Source organism: Nematostella vectensis, chromosome 2 (assembly GCF_932526225.1).
Source record: "Nematostella vectensis chromosome 2, jaNemVect1.1, whole genome shotgun sequence".
In the NCBI taxonomy this organism is placed as follows: Eukaryota; Metazoa; Cnidaria; class Anthozoa; order Actiniaria; family Edwardsiidae; genus Nematostella; species Nematostella vectensis.
The window spans coordinates 5,412,256-5,430,161 of NC_064035.1; the positions used below are offsets into that span (position 1 = coordinate 5,412,256).

At 39.3% G+C, this 17,906-nt stretch overlaps 1 protein-coding gene across 1 annotated transcript; it reads right to left on the minus strand.

The window, feature by feature from the left end:
• Positions 1-1,173: 1,173 nt before the first annotated feature.
• On the minus strand, positions 1,174-17,628 carry LOC5505198 (tetratricopeptide repeat protein 13). Its single transcript, XM_032373632.2, has 25 exons — positions 17,380-17,628; positions 13,456-13,529; positions 12,244-12,322; positions 12,088-12,158; positions 11,773-11,838; positions 11,596-11,688; positions 10,416-10,532; positions 10,110-10,220; positions 9,760-9,842; positions 9,487-9,559; positions 9,290-9,358; positions 8,898-9,002; positions 8,481-8,544; positions 7,749-7,867; positions 7,220-7,303; positions 6,788-7,008; positions 6,211-6,303; positions 4,751-4,834; positions 4,231-4,312; positions 3,240-3,355; positions 2,807-2,930; positions 2,580-2,659; positions 2,032-2,110; positions 1,823-1,902; positions 1,174-1,432 (listed from the first exon to the last, which is right to left on the minus strand). Exons 1-25 carry the CDS (start codon positions 17,609-17,611, stop codon positions 1,300-1,302), a joined length of 2,532 nt encoding a protein of 843 aa, XP_032229523.1. The 5' UTR covers positions 17,612-17,628; the 3' UTR covers positions 1,174-1,299.
• Between the last annotated feature and the right edge of the window lie 278 nt (positions 17,629-17,906).

Below are 17,906 nucleotides of genomic sequence, written 5' to 3' on the forward strand. Positions count from 1 at the left end.
TTCAAAGTTCCAGTATTCTATCAAGTCAACCAATGGAAAGGCGATAGAAAGGCGGTCTGAAGTCTGAGCCTAGATGTTGGTCAACGACAGGGTGAACCCTTAACAGATCTTGAGAGACCTCCAGGACTGCAGTGTCGGTCTAACGGTAAAATGTTTTCTGAAACCCTAATCTGGATCACTATTAATATCCTCAAGTTCTTTTATTACTTATTGTGGAGCCATAAAAGTTCCCATCCGTCCTTGGTTTTTTGAAGCTAAAAATGAATTATTTTTGTACTTTTCAAGAACCGTTCCAAATGCAAAGGAAGATGAAAAAATGGACTTCGTTAATTTGCTATGCTTGTATTTGCATTTGAAAGCTGTTACAAATTAACATTTGTACAATTGAAGCATTGGATTAAAATATACCAGTATACGTCAGACTCCCCAACAAATCTAATCGTTTAAAAAAGGCCTAATTTGGATATATTGATTGCAAATTACGAGTTGGGGAGCCTGTGTTTCAGGAACCAGCGCCAGGTTTTCTCGCACCCTCGAACACCCCGAGAACACTAAGTGGTGAAAACGTACCATGTGGTGAAAACGTACCATGTGGTGAAAACGTACCATGTGGTGAAAACGTATCATGTGGTGAAAACGTACCATGAGGTGAAAACGTATCATGTGGTGAAAACGTACCATGAGGTGAAAACGTACCATGTGGTGAAAACGTACCATGAGGTGAAACCACATGGGTGTTCAAGGGCATACAACGAGTCCCCCTTCCCGAAACACTTTAAAATGGCATATTTATTCGTTTGAATATGTTCTGATGCCGAAAATGCCAATTTTATAAACTGCTTGGAAAAATTACCATTCCTTTTTTTTTCCAGCCAGCAGTGGTTAGGCATTTTTCCCCAGCCAGCAGTCGTCAAGCAATTTAGCACATGAATAATTGCCCGTATAACCGGTCGGAACGATTTTTTTTTTAAGCAACCGCTCCAGCGCCCCAAAAATATTCCCAGCACAACTAGGTCGGATTCAAAAATTTGCCAGCAGAACCTTTCGGGACGATTTTTTCCCCAGCAACCGAGGGGCCTAACATCTTTCCAGCCAGCAAAAAATGGGCTGCGGAACAGATCCGTTTTGTGCATAGTGGGTGTTCATACTCATATACTCCCAGAATACAAAAAATCGCTTAATTCAGATATTTATTGCCTAAGATCTATCTTTAAGTATCATTTGCCGTACAAGCGAAACATGCTGCGTTGATCAGCGATGACCAACAGCTATATTCGAATTGCTGGTCAGCGGTTGGAATCACTGGCTCTTTCTTGGTCTGTGACGCTTGCAGTGCTCGGCTTCGACGTCAACGTTTAGTGCTTCAAGCGCATGGCGGAGAGTTGGGAAGGTGTCTCTTACGGACGGAAATGACGTCAGTGATGGAGAAGCCCTGTACGAAATCGCAAAAGTGATTCTTTGGAGGAGGACTGGGGCAATGAAACATATACATTGGGACCCTTGTTAATAAGGACAAAGTTGGGGCCAATAAAACGGTACTCATACATTGGGACCCTGTTAATAAGGACAACGTTGGGGCCAATAAAACGGTACTCATACATTGGGACCCTGTTAATTACAACAATGTTGTGATCCATACGGTCCTCCTTGACTGGGTCCTTGATTGGTGGGTTAAAGTTAACAGAAAATGTTTAAATATATTTGTTCTTAATAACGAGGTGTGTGATGGGATTTCTGACGTGGCTGCTTTCACAGATTACAGATGCAGTTCTTCGAGTCACCTACCTACTGTCTCATTTCAAAACGTTCTAGATGTACTTACTTCTTCAGAGCGAGCCATGCCTGCACTTCCTTAGCAAACTTGTCAGCGGTACCACCTATCATGGCCTCAAGGTCTACTTCCTGTACACATGCGGCATACGGAAACAGTCAGCAAACATTTGATTGAAAGGCAGATAGCCCGGCAAACGGAGAGACGGAAGGACGATCGGAAGGTCATACAACAGAAAATAGCGCTAACTAAAGACTAACCTTCCCTTTGGGGATATTCCCCGTCGCCTCTTTGCCCGCCGCGAGAAACAGCCCCAACGCCACAGTGTACGCAACCGCACTGAAATCACAAAAATGATATTAGGACTAAAATATACCAATTCACCACAAAAGTATGGCGCAGTTGCATTTTTGTAAAACAAAGTTCAGCAGTAGGGCACGGTACGGTACCTAACCAAAGCACGGTACAACCTATGTTACCATGGCAAAGCTTACATGACAAATCTATTACAGAAGGTAAAACCATGGCAATGCGGTCATAGCCAAATTTATCAAACGGCCCAACCCATGTTCCCATGGCAATGCCGCCATGGCAAATTTATCACATGGCACAACCCATGTTCCAATGGCAATGCCATCATGACAAATCTATCTGATCAATAGGCAAAACCAATAGTCTGGCGACCCGGATTCTGGCCTGAATATGACTTCCATCGCCACGAATGTTGTGATTTTTACAACCTACTTAATAAAAGTTAAAGATTGTTGATTTGGCTGTTCAGATCGATATGAATGCACGATTCTCTCACCTGGTGCCTCTAGACAGCGGCATGAGGTTCAGGAAGTAATACGCAAAGGAGAGTATGTATACGCCTAAAGGGTCCGAGTCCTGAAAGAATAAATAAATAAATGAATGAATGAATGATTAAATGAATGAATGAATGAATGAGCCTTTCCTGTGGTAATACTAATCTTGACACTACATGCCAAACTAGACCTTACATGTCTAACTCTAACCCTACTTTACATATCTTACCTTGTTCGAAGGCTTGCGGACTTCATCTCTGATCTGGTTCCACAGGAATTCTAGCTCCGAGTGGTAGTTAGCGGTTCGTGTGGGAGTCGTCGGCGTATCCATGGAAAACACCAGGTTTTTACCACTGTAAGTACAAGATTATTATAGGAGCTAAAATATAGAAGCTAGCATCTTTGCCATGTGTTCGACCACAATAACTGCAGTTTTATTTTGATCCTTTTTAGAAAGGCAAATAAATATGCTGTGGCAAATCGAATATTGTCCCTTTAGGAAAAAAGCAGATGAAAGATTAATCCACTAAAAGAGGCAGATATGTCTAGCCCTCTTTGCTATGTGTTAAAAAAACTAAAGCGATATCGATAACTATTTTATAAAGTACTGATTGTCCTTTATGAAAAAAAGGCAGACGGAATATGAGCCTTACTCCACTGACCTTCCCTCCGACAGCATTAGGATGACCCCATCCAAGTTACTCTTTCCAGCGGTTAAAAGGCTGGTGACATGCGTGGAAAGCATCAACCCTGGCTGAGGATTAGTTGGATTCTGAACCTATTTATAAACAGAAGTTACACATGTCAATTTCACTACTTTTGACATCTGGTGTTACTTGGAAGAATGCACAACTTGACTCTCCTTGTTTACCTCAGAATCAAAACAATAATTAAGCTGAACAAATAAACAAACAACAAAAATAGTATGCTTACATCATCCGCGCTCTACGTCATAGTTAATTTAAATCCTAATACGTGTTTATTTAGAACCCATCTTTGAAATGAGGAACACAGCTACTAGTTCAACAACTCGAATTCTGGATCGCGACTCAAACAGAAACTCGCGGATAGGCCCCAAAGACCGGCGCGCTAACATACTGGGCAACCGCTGTGAATACCAAAGCTTATTGGAAGTATCTCAACATCCTGTTCAACCTTTATAGTAGTAAAAATATCGATCGCCGTTCGTTAATCTGGATATTTTCATTCTCTAACTCTTACTCATTATTTCGTCATTGTCATCATTATCCTCGTTGTTGTGGTCGTTGCCATCATCATGTCATAATCAACCTCTTGAATAACACATTGTACAAACATATGCCCGCAATGATAGCTAAGGCATCGCACCTGACTATTAACCTTTGAAGCGCTAATAAAGTCTTCGCACGTCCTTGACTTTGCACTTTACCTTTGAAGCGCTGATCAAGTCTTCGCACGTTCTTGACTTTGTACTTTACCTTTCAAGCGCTGATCAAGTCTTCGCACGTCCTTGACTTTGTACTTTACCTTTCAAGCGCTGATCAAGTCTTCGCACGTTCTTGACTTTGTACTTTACCTTTCAAGCGCTGATCAAGTCTTCGCACGTTCTTGACTTTGTTCTTTACTTTTCAAGCTCAAATCAAGTCTTCGCATGTTCTTGCCTTAGTACTTTACCTTTAGAGCGCTGATCAAGTCTTCGCATGTTCTTGATTTTTCTATCCTTCGTTTAAAGTCTTTAGTACTAAACTCCTCGGTCCTGTGCAGAGTAGATAACAAGTAATCAACGTTAACAAAATCGAAATTTTGTTGGCAAAATCCGAAGAAGTGTACCTAATTTTTCCGGGGGGGGAGGGAGGGGGATAGTTTTCTGATAAAAAATCCGACCACCCCCGAAAAAACAAAAAGGGATTTTATTTACGCCACGTGACGTTTATCATCTGATTTGGCTACAAAAAAAAGTTTGACTTTTAGGGTACGACCCTGACAGAATACAAAAAAGGGATCGACTGCTGGAAGCTGGAGGATATTTCAACTTTTAAGAAACCAATTTTTTTTTCTTAGCCTTGCATATCATCTAGGCATCAAAAATGTGCAGGATATGGCTTACACATGACTGTCATATTGCTTGCATTTTCAAAATGGTCCATTCCTTATGGTGCGATGGAGCAAGTGGGACAGTGGGCTGGGTGCTTACTTATAAAAATGTAACAGCATCTTCTTTGTAAACTGAAATATCTTCTCAAAGTAGTCTGAGTATCTGACGTTTCTCATTTGACCCCTGCAAACACAAGTTGTTACATCACACACCATTTTTCATGCCTTTTCATTACATAAATTACTATCTTTAGTGACAGACAAAGGGAATTGCATCTGCCCCATAAGAAATCCAGTTGTCGGGTTGTTGTGATGTCTCTCTAGAAGATGCCTCGGGCAGCAGCCATGCAACTCATGTCTCAACACAGAACAAAGCTTGAGTTGTAACTCGAAATGAGCATGGCCAGGCCCAAAAAGCTCAGCTAATTCGTCGGGCACTCAGAACCCATCGGTAAAACACACTTCAGAGCACTCAGAACCCATCGGGAAGACCCACAGTCCTTTTAGAGAACTCCGAACCCATCATAAAGACCCAGAGTCACTTCATGGCCTTCAGAACCCATCGGAAAGACCCACAGTCACTTCATAGCACTCAGAACCCATCGGGAAGAACCACAGTCACGTTAGAGCACTCAGAACCCATCGGTAAGACCCACAGTCACGTTAGAGCACTCAGAACCCATCGGTAAGACCCAAAGTCACGTTAAAGAACTAAGAATCCATCGGTAAGACCCACAGTCACGTTAGAGCACTCAGAACCCATCGGTAAGACCCACAGTCCTTCAGAGCACTCAGAACCCATCGGTAAGACCCACAGTCACGTTAGAGCACTCAGAACCCATCGGCAAGACCCACAGTCATGTTAGAGCACTCAGAACCCATCGGTAAGACCCAAAAGCACGTTAGAGCACTCAGATTCCATCGGGAAGACCCACAGTCACGTTAGAGCACTCAGAACCCATCGGTAAGACCCACAGTCCTTCAGAGCACTCAGAGCCCATCGGTAAGACCCAGAGTCACGTTAGAGCACTCAGAACCCATCGGTAAGACACACAGTCCTTCAGAGCACTCAGAACCCATCGGGAAGAACCACAGTCACTTCATAGCTCTCAGAACCCATCGGGAAGAACCACAGTCACGTTAGAGCACTCAGAACCCATCGGTAAGACCCACAGTCCTTCAGAGCACTCAGAGCCCATCGGTAAGACCCAGAGTCACGTTAGAGAACTCCGAACCCATCATAAAGACCCAGAGTCACTTCATCGCCTTCAGAACCCATCGGAAAGACCCACAGTCACTTCATAGCACTCAGAGTCACGTTAGAGCACTCAGAACCAATCGGGAAGACCCACAGTCACTTCATAGCACTCAGAACCCATCGGTAAGACCCACAGTCCTTTAGAGCACCCAGAACCCATCGGTAAGACCCAAAGTCACGTTAGAGCACTCAGAACCCATTGGAAAGACCCAGAGTCCTTCAGAGCACTCAGAACTCATCGGGAAGACCCAGAGTTACGTTAGAGCACTCAGAACCCATGTGTATGTTTGGGGGTAACTTACCTGACCAAGGTCATGTGAACATTGAACCCGGCACGGACACTCTTCTGAGGCATTTTATCCAGCCACATGACTGCTTGATCAGGGTCAACTAGCCTACAAGAAAACATTCGCCATGTAAAAACATGTTGTGCACTTAGGAACCAAATCTACAAGAAATCAGTTGCCAAGTAAAAACATGGTGAGCACTAATGAACTGCGTCTACAACAAAACAGTCGCCAAGTAAAAACATGCTGCGCACTTATGAACCAAGCTTACAAGAAAACAGTGTATAACGTGTAAACGTGTATAACGTGTAACAGTGTACAATGTATAAACCAAGCCTACAAGAAAACAGTAGCCAAGTAAAACCAACACTAATGTTTAAGCATCTGTGTGGATTCAAATTACAATTACAGCAAAGTCATCCTTAAATCCAATAACCAATGACTGGTATGAATGAATGCATTTTGATCATTCAATAAAACTTGAGTAAAATGAAGCGTACAACACGTACTTTAACAAAATGAAATTCAAAAGAAAATGATAGGGCTCGGGTCTTAGCTCTTGAAAAAAAGAATGACTCTATCATATGTATACCTTCTCCACTTGACTGCCACATCAAACATGGCCCTCCAAGACAACCTCGCAGACTTATCAGACGCCTTGGATGAGCGTACGGACTTCCAGTGCCTCTGAGCCGCCTGTGCCACATCTAAGATAGCCAGACCCATGGCCCTGTGGTGCCGAGTGCTTGGGAGAAAGCCATCTGTGTGGTACTGCACTAGCGGACCCAGCAACTGAGATTTGCAAAGGATCGTCTATAAAAAACAAACGTTTTGTTAAGTCTGGGTAAACCCTCGTGCAACAGAGCCTCAGAGGCAAGCCTTTATTAAATATTGGCCGTTCAAACAATATGTTTTCCCCCCTATTAAGCATCTACTTAGCACTGTCCCTGCCTGTATTTATGTCGTGATATTACTAGTGTGCATCAGGCATTATACATAGTCTATTAAACACTTTTGCCCCTACCTTTGCGTCTGTTGAATATTCCTCGAACGGTAACGACTCCACTTCCCGGATACTGGGTTGGATACCTGGCTGCTCAGTGTAGTTCTAAATAATGTAAATATTATAAAATAAGTACATTAGAGACTGCAAATCCATCGTCTTCTTTGATCAGGACATGAAGCAGGACATCCCCTTTCTTATTGCATTTCCCCCAAAAAAAACCTGGGGAAAACACTGGCCCCCGTGGTATCATCTTCGGTACCACATGCTCAGTGAGTGAGTATTGCCACTGTAGATGTTTCCGCACTGATCGGTCTTCCCAGCTGTGATGGTCAATGAAACGCTACTAAATGCCATACACTTATTTGTACAAAACTTGAAAGAAATGTGAAATGTAAATACAGATTCTATAGGTATAAAGTTATATATATATGAATTCAACCTTCTAAAGAAATAGAATAATCTTGACCTGGATTTGATCCCGGCACCTCTGGTTTGATAAACAAAGGCTGTATGTACTGATTTATCATGCCATCTTGTGTATACCTACAAGGATGCTGAAGGGAAGACTCTTGACCCAGTGGTCCCTCAAGTTCCCATCCAACCCTTCATCTGGGGTGAAGCTAGTTAGGGGGGTGTCGAGATGAGAGTGAAGATACCGTGAATATTCTAGAGATGTCAATCAATCAATCAATCAATCAATCAATCAATCAATCGTCAGGGGAGCAGATGAGGTTTGAGAGTTGGTGAATATTCTAGAGATTTCAATCAATTAATCAATAGTCAGGGGTGTGTCCAGATGAGAACTTTAAAAGCACACTAGCATACACACATTGGCATCAGTCGGGCCAAGACACATGGATCTAAGCTGTGGTTTAAAGCACTTTGTACGAGTCGAAGTCCCCCTGCAGTTTTTTTGCTGATGAAGTTTAACTGAGGCAAACCGGTTATGCCATGCTGACGAGTCCTAATAAGGACGAAACAGCTGTCCATGGTTGCCAAACTGCATGGGTAAAAGACTGTGCTAGCGTCCCATCTTGGCCCGACTGATGCCAATGTGTGTATGCTGGTGTGCTTTTAAAGTCCAGATGAGAGTTGAGCATGAATACTTTAGAGATATCAATAAATAAATTCTTAATACTTAGGTGGCTTGTCTAAATGAAAGTGGAGGTACTAGTACCATATTATTACTCTGAAAGATGACCATCACTCACTCATTTCATCAAATCAATCAATGGTTTATGCGAGAGGGCATATATTGTAATTGTGCCACATAAGCTACCTTTTAAAAATTGGGCTTTCACAGCAATAGGATTCATGATTCCTCCATGATCTCCATAAAGTATCTGTTGAAAAAGCAAGGCTTCCACTAAACAAGAAAAACATATGCAAAATACCTTCATATCATTGCCACAAAAACAATAACCATGTTTAACAATTTCAAGCTTAACCACAGGACGACAGTGCAATGTGCTATAAGAATCTTTTAAAGTGGTGAAACAAGTTGTGAAAACAATGATTATTTTTACAATTATGATGAAGATTACTATGACGATGATAAAGATCCACAATAATTGGTAATAATATAGAAACAGTAGACAGGAGGATAGGGTTTCCTCCCTCTAGGAACAGTATGTCATTGTGTTCAGGTTTAGTAGCACATTATACAGTAATCGTAACACAATAAATGCAGTCTCACCTTAGTTGACATTTTTACAGTTTCATAGAAATTTCCTAATGTTGCATAACAGACAGCTTTCATGTACAAACAGGCTGTATTTTGAGGGTCGAAACTCTGACAAGCCTGAAAATGCAATGAATCACAGATCACAGCATACCGAATACTGGTCTCTTGCTCTGTGTTGTAATTAAAAAATTGCACAAAAACAGTCCCTGAGATCAGCATAATTACCATTTAGAGGCACACAAACAAAGCTATTACAGTTTTTCAAACACAGATTTCATCTAAGAAATTATCTTCATCCTTGTCTTGTTTATGTGTTACCAATGATGTGTAACTTCATTTGAGATACCAGGGTATCAAACTAAATAAAGATCACTAAAAAAATATTCAATGTAAAGGGTGCCAACCTTAAAGTCATTAAGAGCCAGAGCTGGTTTTCCATTCATGTATTGCAGCATCCCACGAAGGTGGAACGTCTGAACGCAGAAAAATAAAATACTGGATGTGAAAAAGCATTTTAATGCATATTAAACAATTAATAACTGCACACAATGCTTCAAAGATAATATGAATCAGCATTAGCAGTTGCACTTCCACAACTCACTTCTGCACTTCTTGGTTCTAGTAGCAATGCTGCAGTGAAATGCTCATAAGCAGCTGAAGCATCTCCCAGTTCCCTGTACACAACAAAGTAATGAGATAGTGAAGGAAATAGTCTGAATTTGAACTCTTTAAAAGCTTGTCAAATTCCACATTCGTTAAAGAAAATGCTTATGGCATCTAAAATGGCATGGGATTATCAATAGAGAAAGTTAATAGAGTATGTGAGTAACTATTGCATGCAAGAATTACAGCAATGTAATGTGATCTATAGTACCTGTATGCATGACCAAGACTCCTATGCACCTCTGCAGTATTAGTGTTCGCCTGGAGTGCCTTCTTGTACAATGGAATGGCTTGCTAAAGACAAATATTTCAAATATATTAGGTCACACTTTTCCTTGTTTGAAAAATAAAATAAAAATGTACCTATCTATCATGTCTTTAGAACTTTAGTTTGTGATTTGTTAGCTTTAAATATAGTACTGTGATGCAATGTCTCAAAACTAATTAGCCCTACCACCCCTGACTCCTCCTGACAGAGCATTTAAATATTTCCATGATGTGATCTGATGATGATTTGCATGATGTGGCCTATTCTCTTTCAAAAATCTGCACTTACTGTACCTGTATAAGCCCTCTGTGGTATAGTGACAGCCCTAGGTACAGAGTAGCAGTTGCCTGACTTGGGTTGTACTCAAGTGATTTTTCCAAGTTTTTCGTTGCTGTAACATAATCCTGTAAAATAATTGAAAAATAAAACAATCATACAACCTCATAACTACCTAAGGGCAGAGGAGTGATGTTAACAGCTAGAAAATAGAAATAAATCATTGCAGGGTTCATTAACTTCTGAGCAAGTCAAAACACTTTCCAGAGGTGGAGCAACAAGGAGAGGAAAATAGAAGAAAGGGCGCTCAGTACATTCCTTACCTCAGACATAAAGTGTAAAGTACCACTGATCAAGTACAACTCTGCTGAAGGCTGTAAGCTAAGGGCAACACTAATGTCTTTGATAGCTTCAGGGATGCGGCCAATGGGTGATAGCACCTACAGTATACATTGTACAAGTGTTTTGAATAGCTTAACAGGGTAACAATACACAATCTAACCATGTGCACAAGTGGAAATTAAATAGTATATGTATGTTAAAAACATTGTGCTAAGGTAGAGATAAAGAGATGGTAGCAGTATCCTGTTGAAAAAAGGCATTAAACAGGCAGAGGCATTGTCATCAAAGGGCTTGTCCCTAATAAATGGAAGGGGCAGATCTAGCTTGTCCCTAATAAATGAAAGGGGCAGCTCTAGCTTAAGTCCAATGCCAAGGCAGAGTGGAAATACTTTTTCACTACATTCATCTTTATTTTTGCATGTCTAAGATTGTGCAAACATTTTCTTGGCACAATTTACAAGTCCTAAATTTCACTATTAAAGAGAAAAATGGTGTTAGCAGGGGATTTAATTTCGCAAAGTTCATGTGACTTTTTCCATTTTTACAAAAAAAAATGATGTTGACAGACAACTGAAACAAGGCCAATATATTAAAACAAAACCAAAACGCTGTAAGAATTAGTTTTAGAGTAATGTGGACAGTGTTCCTGTTCTCTCAAGCCATTTCCGAGTATCATTCCATGTCCTCATGAAGAGATCTCAATAAAATCTTCAATGATTTTTCTGTACCCATTAAATTTCGTGAGATAAAAGTTTACAGCCTATATTTTTTGCAAGTCTTTAAGTTCACGAAAAGCGTGAATGTATGCAGGGAATGCATGTATGGAAATTCAGTAGAATATGTATATACTGGTACTCTTCTCTGCCTTAAACTAAGCATTTTCTTAAAAACAAAGAGATGGGTGTGCACCTTAGCAGAATGCTCTTTAATGCATCCTTTTCACATAACAATTTTTTTGGTAGCCCAAGGTGGGGGGGGGGGGGGGGGGGTAAGCTCCCTAAACGCTCCCCCTAGGATCGCTACTGTCTGGCAGTGAATGGGGTAATGCTCATTCACAGTTGATGATTACTTGGTAACTCATTCCATATTTCATTTTAAAATCATACTTAATATCTACTAGCTGGCTAAATTTCCTAACCAACAGGCAGACAGATTCATCACCTCTGCTCTCCTTATCCATCCCTCTGGATTCTTAGGGCTATGGCTGATCACGGTGGAGAAGTCACTGATGGCAGCATCTGAGTTCTCTTTGATCTAAGAAAAGAAATAAGACTTTTATAGTAGAACTATTACTTGGACTCCATGACATGTCAATACTTACTTAGTAATTCTACTAACCTGAATACCCTTCTTTACATATGCTGTCCCTCGACCGAGGAAAGCGCTCGTCACCTTGGGATGCTCCTAAAATCAAGAGAGAAATGATGATTATCAAGACATATAAAAATTGTGCAGGACTACAAAGGTATACATCCAGTACTATAGCAGTGCCAAACCAAGTATTAAAGTCGGCTTTATTCTACTCCCAGTGCCGTAGCTGGCCTCGAAATATAAGCAACAGGAAAATGCCTGCAGTAATGCCTATTCTACTACTTTGTCTGCACTATATAGTACATTTACATAGATTTAACATAACATTAGGTAACAAATTACCTTGATAATCTTGGTAAAATAGGAGATAGCATCATCAATATCTCCACATCCCAAAAGACTAATAGCATGAGCTGTAATAAAAGAAACAAATAATTTTACCATTTATGCAAGTAAAGGCTTATTATTTACCAGTAATAGAAAATCTGGACAGCTCACCAACTTCCTTATCCACACTGTTATTGCCTGTAGTAAAGAGCTTCTTGCCAGACGTGTGAGTAATCACTAGGTGTAGCCCCTGTACATTTAGAATATGAAAACATAAATTCACCTATGCACAACCATGCCCCAGCTTCAATAAACTACACACTAATAACAATCCTAACCTCAAAGAAAATGATAATTGTTTCCAGTTAAAGGAGGAGCATCACACAATGGAAAACACTTCAAGTTAAACAGGACAAAACATGCTACCATTATGCTGGTTTTCTTGCAATTTAACCAATGTATTTGCAGTTGTAGTGGTTGAGGAGTGGTTGATAGACATTCTTTAATCAGAAGTATTATCTGAACAAGGTGAAATTATTGCCAGTAACCGTGGCCATTTGTTGACTTGCATGACAGTGATCGAATCTTGAAGGAAGATGTTCGAGGCTTTCTTTGTGAGATGACAGGCAAAACTTGAACCTTGGATGTTTTGTAATATATTTTTTTACTCTTTTATGAGAACTGAACTTTTGCGTTTCTTTACTGTGTTGTCAAATGTGGCTCTCGGGCCCTGAGTAAAGTTGACTTTCGATACACAAAACAAATGAAGTCTGCCTTGATCGTTATGGAAACACGGATAATTGACGTCCACGAACTAACCAAAATCACTGTTAAAATGTCAAGGCGAAGGGCCTAATGAATTGAGAATTGCTATAACTCTATTACGATAGAAAACAGTGCTTTGAGACAAATTCTAATAAGTCAATTACAGAGATCATCAGGCCTGTATAGGTTGGCTATTTTAAGCCTCCACGTTAAAAGTCCAAAATATTGTAGTAAATAGTTAAGTATTTCCATGTAGTCATCAAGTCATCAAGAACTTTTTTAAAGACTTTATTTTAGAATACTTACCTAAAACTTAAAACTAAATAGGCAGTATAGGGATTGTTCACCGAGTCACACACAAAAATGATGAATCGAGTGATTTTTTATAACAGTAATGACTGCTGCCATCTACGTTACTTTATAATTGGTATTAGAAGCAAAATTTGAGATTGGTAGTAGTATTTATTTAGTATTTACCATAACCTTTATCTTGAAAGTGAAAATCAATATTTTAAGTGCAACAATACTTGTTGAATTAATGTTCTGTTCATATTAAGGATCCATTTTTCCAAAATTAAAAATGAAGAAATAGTATGAAATTATTAAAATTATACACACCTGCCCATTATAACTTTGAATCACAAAATGATTCTGGTTTTCAGGAACACATGCATTCCTCAGGCTTTCACACTCTGCAATCATAAACAAAAATTAGTTGTAAAAAAACCTACTGTACTAGAGCTCCATAAGGCAGGGCTTCTGGAATTACGAGGAAAAAAACTCAAAATTACGCTGGATTCTTTGCTAAATTACGCGGAAAATCAATCATTACGCGCTAAATTACGTAGGATTTTGCAATACATTTTCTTTAAAAATCAAAATTTTGCGGGATTCTTTACTGAATTACGCACTAAATTATATGGAATATCAACTGTTACGCCCAAACTACATTTTGTACCGAAGGAAAGCACGAGGTTTATTTTTTGCGCGAATATATCTTAGGCGAGTTTTCATTGGCTCCTAGCCACCAGCCAATTAAAAAAGGTATTTTATTATTAGTCCTAGGTCTTCGCGATTTAGCAAAGAACGCCTAGTCATTTTATTTGTTTTTTGAAATTAAGTTCTAAATATCACACTCTTACAAAGAATATCTGTCTTTTTTTAAGAGAAATAGAGGTAAAAACTATAAAAGAACACATCAGCTGTGCACTTAAATGTTTTTTCTTTCAAAATTTAGCCAAATTACACTGGATTACGCGGAAATTTGCGGATTACGTGGAGAAAGCCAAATTACGCGCTTCCGCACAAGCGCGTAATTCCAGAAGCCCTGATAAGGTGACAGGTATACGTAGAAGGGTCAATAAAAGTTTAACTGCAGATATCATAAAAAAGTTCCACATCAGATACAAAGGTGCATAGGTTTCCCAAATTTTCACATTTTTTTAAGGTTTTGCCTATAAATGGATATGTTGTGGTTGGAAATTTATCTTAGTTGGAAATTTTTCTCAACTAGTTGAAAATTTTTCAACTGGTTGGTAATTTTACAACCAGCTGAAAATTTTCAAACCAGTGGAAATTTTTCAAATTGTGGTTATCTGTCATTCTAAAAGGGATTATATTTTGGGGGGCTCATTAATAAAACAGGGGCTTGGATTTTTAGGGGGTATTAAAAGAACAAAACACACCACTCCCCTACACCTGCTCTCCTCTCCCTCTCTCTCTCCTCTCCCTATCTCTCTCCTCTCCCACCACTCTACTTTCTACACTCTTACTTATCTATTTATTCATTACCCTACTAAGTGAGTTACCTGTGTCTAATTTACATTTTTTTTTCTTACCTTACCGTGATTCGAACCCTCAACCTTTCGCTCCGAAGTCAGTAGCCCTTACCACTTGACCACTAAGGCTTGTGACGAAAGATGAGCGATTAAATCTTGCTTTATTGTAATATTCATGACGCGCCTTACGTCACGCTTGTTATAAATGCACGCATGCGTATTAACGTGAAACAGAGACTTTTCACATGAAATCTTTTCACGAGCGTAGTGCAAACTTTTGTGGATAAAAAGCAAAAAATATCACAAAAGACTAACTGTGCTGCCATTACAATGAATTTACAACGTTTGAAAACATGCCAGAACCTGTATAGGGCTTAAATAGATGTTTCGTATTCTAAAATTGCGTACGTAAAAGCTCTGCGTGACTCGGACCTGGCGGCTTCGGAGGAGTCTAAAATTACGCACTTTTGTCGAACGTAACTCAAGATAGGTGCGAAAGCGAGTATTGAATGACTGACATGTAAGACTGCACAATAATTAGAGCAATAATAGTGTTCTTTTATTTCTCTTGAATAATTATTTTTTGTCCTCTTCGTGGCATCGTAATTACTCGATTTTGTGTAACATTCTCTCTTCTGAAGAAGCCGATGTTTATGAAATGTACCGCTGGAACAAGAACCTATAGAAAATGTTTTTAATTAATTAGACATTTCGATTGTGCTAAAGGTCATTACTCGGAAAATATGATAGTAATTAGTTCTCCATATCAATTGTTCTAAAAGTCATTACTAGAACGAGGAAAGTTACATTGTACTAAAAGCCATTGCGTATTGTACGAATAAAGAATGCTATTCAACTCTCATGTTCATGTTCAGAAATAATGGGATTTTCGACAAAGAAAAGGTATAAAAACAGTGAGTTTGTCATTGAACGAAACATCATCATGGCGGAGGAAGTTGTGCCGTGTGTTGACCGCGCTTTATTCCTAGAAAAGATTACGGAATTGAAGCTCCAAACCAAAAGTAAAAAATCAGAAATCAATTTTTACATTGAAGATGGTTTGTATGAAAAAGCAAAACAATTTTTAAAGCAAAAAAAGTAGCGCATTAGTGATGATCCAATAGTTCTGTCGTCTGCCGACGAAAATACTATAAAACGGAAGAAATGGTCCTATGCCAACGGGAAGGTATGGCCAACATCTATGACGCATTGAAATGCGCCCAAATCAATTAATTAAATAAAAATATCTTCTACACAGTTTTGTTACGTAAAGTTTATTTTAACAAAGTCTTACCCAACCATACCCTAACCCTAACCAAAAGATACTTGAAGTTTATTTTAACAAAGTCTTACCCAACCATTCCCTAACCCTAACCCCAACGTACTTATCAAAAAAGAATGCCTGGTACATTTGAGGTCTTCCAGATTTTGCACTGGTTGGAGAATTTCCAACTGGTTGTAAAATTTCTAACTAGTTGAAAAATTTCCAACTGGTTGGTAAAAATTCCAACCAAAATGAATTTCCAACCACAACAGATACAAATGGATCTCATTTTTAGTGGGTCTGTCCCCAGATTACGTCACAGTGTGTCATGAACCAAGAAATATGCAACAAGATGCAGATGCGAGTTTCCAATAATAACACATGGACCTTGACCAATCAGAGCAGGTGATTTTCGAGTGTAGTTGTATAAAAATATAAAATGGATACCATCCCTTAACATAAACTCCCATTCCCCCCATTTCCGTAAAGAAATCCTGTTTAAAATGACAGCACACAAAACGCAACATAGAATAAAATCAAAATATTAAACAATACCACAAAACAGCAGAGTTGAAGCTTAAGTAAGGTACTTATCCCTTTTGAGAGAGTGGTGCAATAGCTCAGTGGTACGAGCTTCGATTCTCAAGTAAGAGGACCAGGACACGAAAAAACCTGGCTCTCTACATTGGGGACTGTGTATTAATTAACATACTAACACTCTCTCATCCATGTAAACTTCGTGGCAGCACAGTGCACCTTATATAGCAGTCCGAATAAGACCCTGTGTAATGTAAATCCAGAGTAATTCAGCCTATGGCTGCAATTATGGATAATGTCCGTCCATCTCCCTTTCCTTTCTTCCCTTCCATTATCGGCTACCCAAAAATATTACAAAAACTAAATAAACAACCAGAAATGTGACACTTCTAGTTAAGGAAACAACGTTTTTTTAGGATTGCTCATTATTTTGCTTAGCTAGTAGAATTTATTCCTATGCACCATAAAATATAGTAGACAAAAAATTGTCTTTGAGTTGAATACAGGAGGATGAAAAAATGCAGTAAAATCTCCAACATTTACTGATCATGATGAAAATCGACAGGCAAATCTGTATCTGTCATTGAAATACCAGGGTGCTTTCTGGCCTTTGTTTTAGCTTTGGTTTTGTGTAAAGCTTTTTGTGTAAGATAATTTAATCTACGCTGAATAATTATGACAAACAGTCAAATGTTTATTGTTATGAATACTGAATGTGTTTTGTTCGCGAGATATTTTAGCGTTAATCTAAAGTGTGCGATAAAGGGGACGAGTACCTTTTAAAAAACAGTACCGATAATGCTACTATAAAACGACAGTACAGTACTTCCTGGTTTGAGGATGGCTGTATCAAGTTGACATTTGTGAGCACTGTATCTGCACGACTAATGGCCCCATCACATTATTCAATTTAATAAAGGAACTTTACTTATTTGATGATTCGGTATACAATAAACAACTCACCGAAAGTCTGCTGGCATGAATGGTTTTCTTCGTCTCTCTCGATGTGGCAGTGAACTGGGGTCTTGTCTACGGTTCCAGTCGAATGCGGGAGCTCAGATCCCAGGTTGATGTGTAAGACTTGTTGTTCCTTTGCGCAGAAATGTCTGCTATCTGAGACATGGATAGCTTGTGAGGAAGATATAGGCGAACAACAAAGCAATAAAAACAACAACTTGGCCATCCGAGCCGCCATATTGGCACTGACTCGGCCTAGGGCCTCGCGGACATGATGATGTAACCAGAGGTAGAGGTAACCCAACACAATGGGAAGAATAACACATGTGCACTCACTGTATAAAGCGAGCAAAGCGCTAGCAAACAAAAATTAAAGGAATTCTAAGGGTAATAATAAGGATGAATAACGCCAGACTACCTCAGTCTGTTTATAGAACTTGTTCCTGTTATTTTTCGTACCTCTTCTTTTAGACTGTATTTTCAAGCATTTGTATAATTTGATGCAAATTTACCCAGAATAGCTTTTAATAGAA

Coding starts and splice junctions, on each gene's coding strand:
- LOC5505198 (XM_032373632.2), bottom strand. CDS start 17,611: ATGGCGGCTCGGATGGCCAAGTTGTTGTTTTTATTGCTTTGTTGTTCG. Junction 8,545..8,897: donor CTGTAAAAATGTCAACTAAG/GTGAGACTGCAT, acceptor CTTTTTCAACAG/ATACTTTATGGAGATCATGG. Junction 2,111..2,579: donor CCGCTGTCTAGAGGCACCAG/GTGAGAGAATCG, acceptor TTGTGATTTCAG/TGCGGTTGCGTACACTGTGG.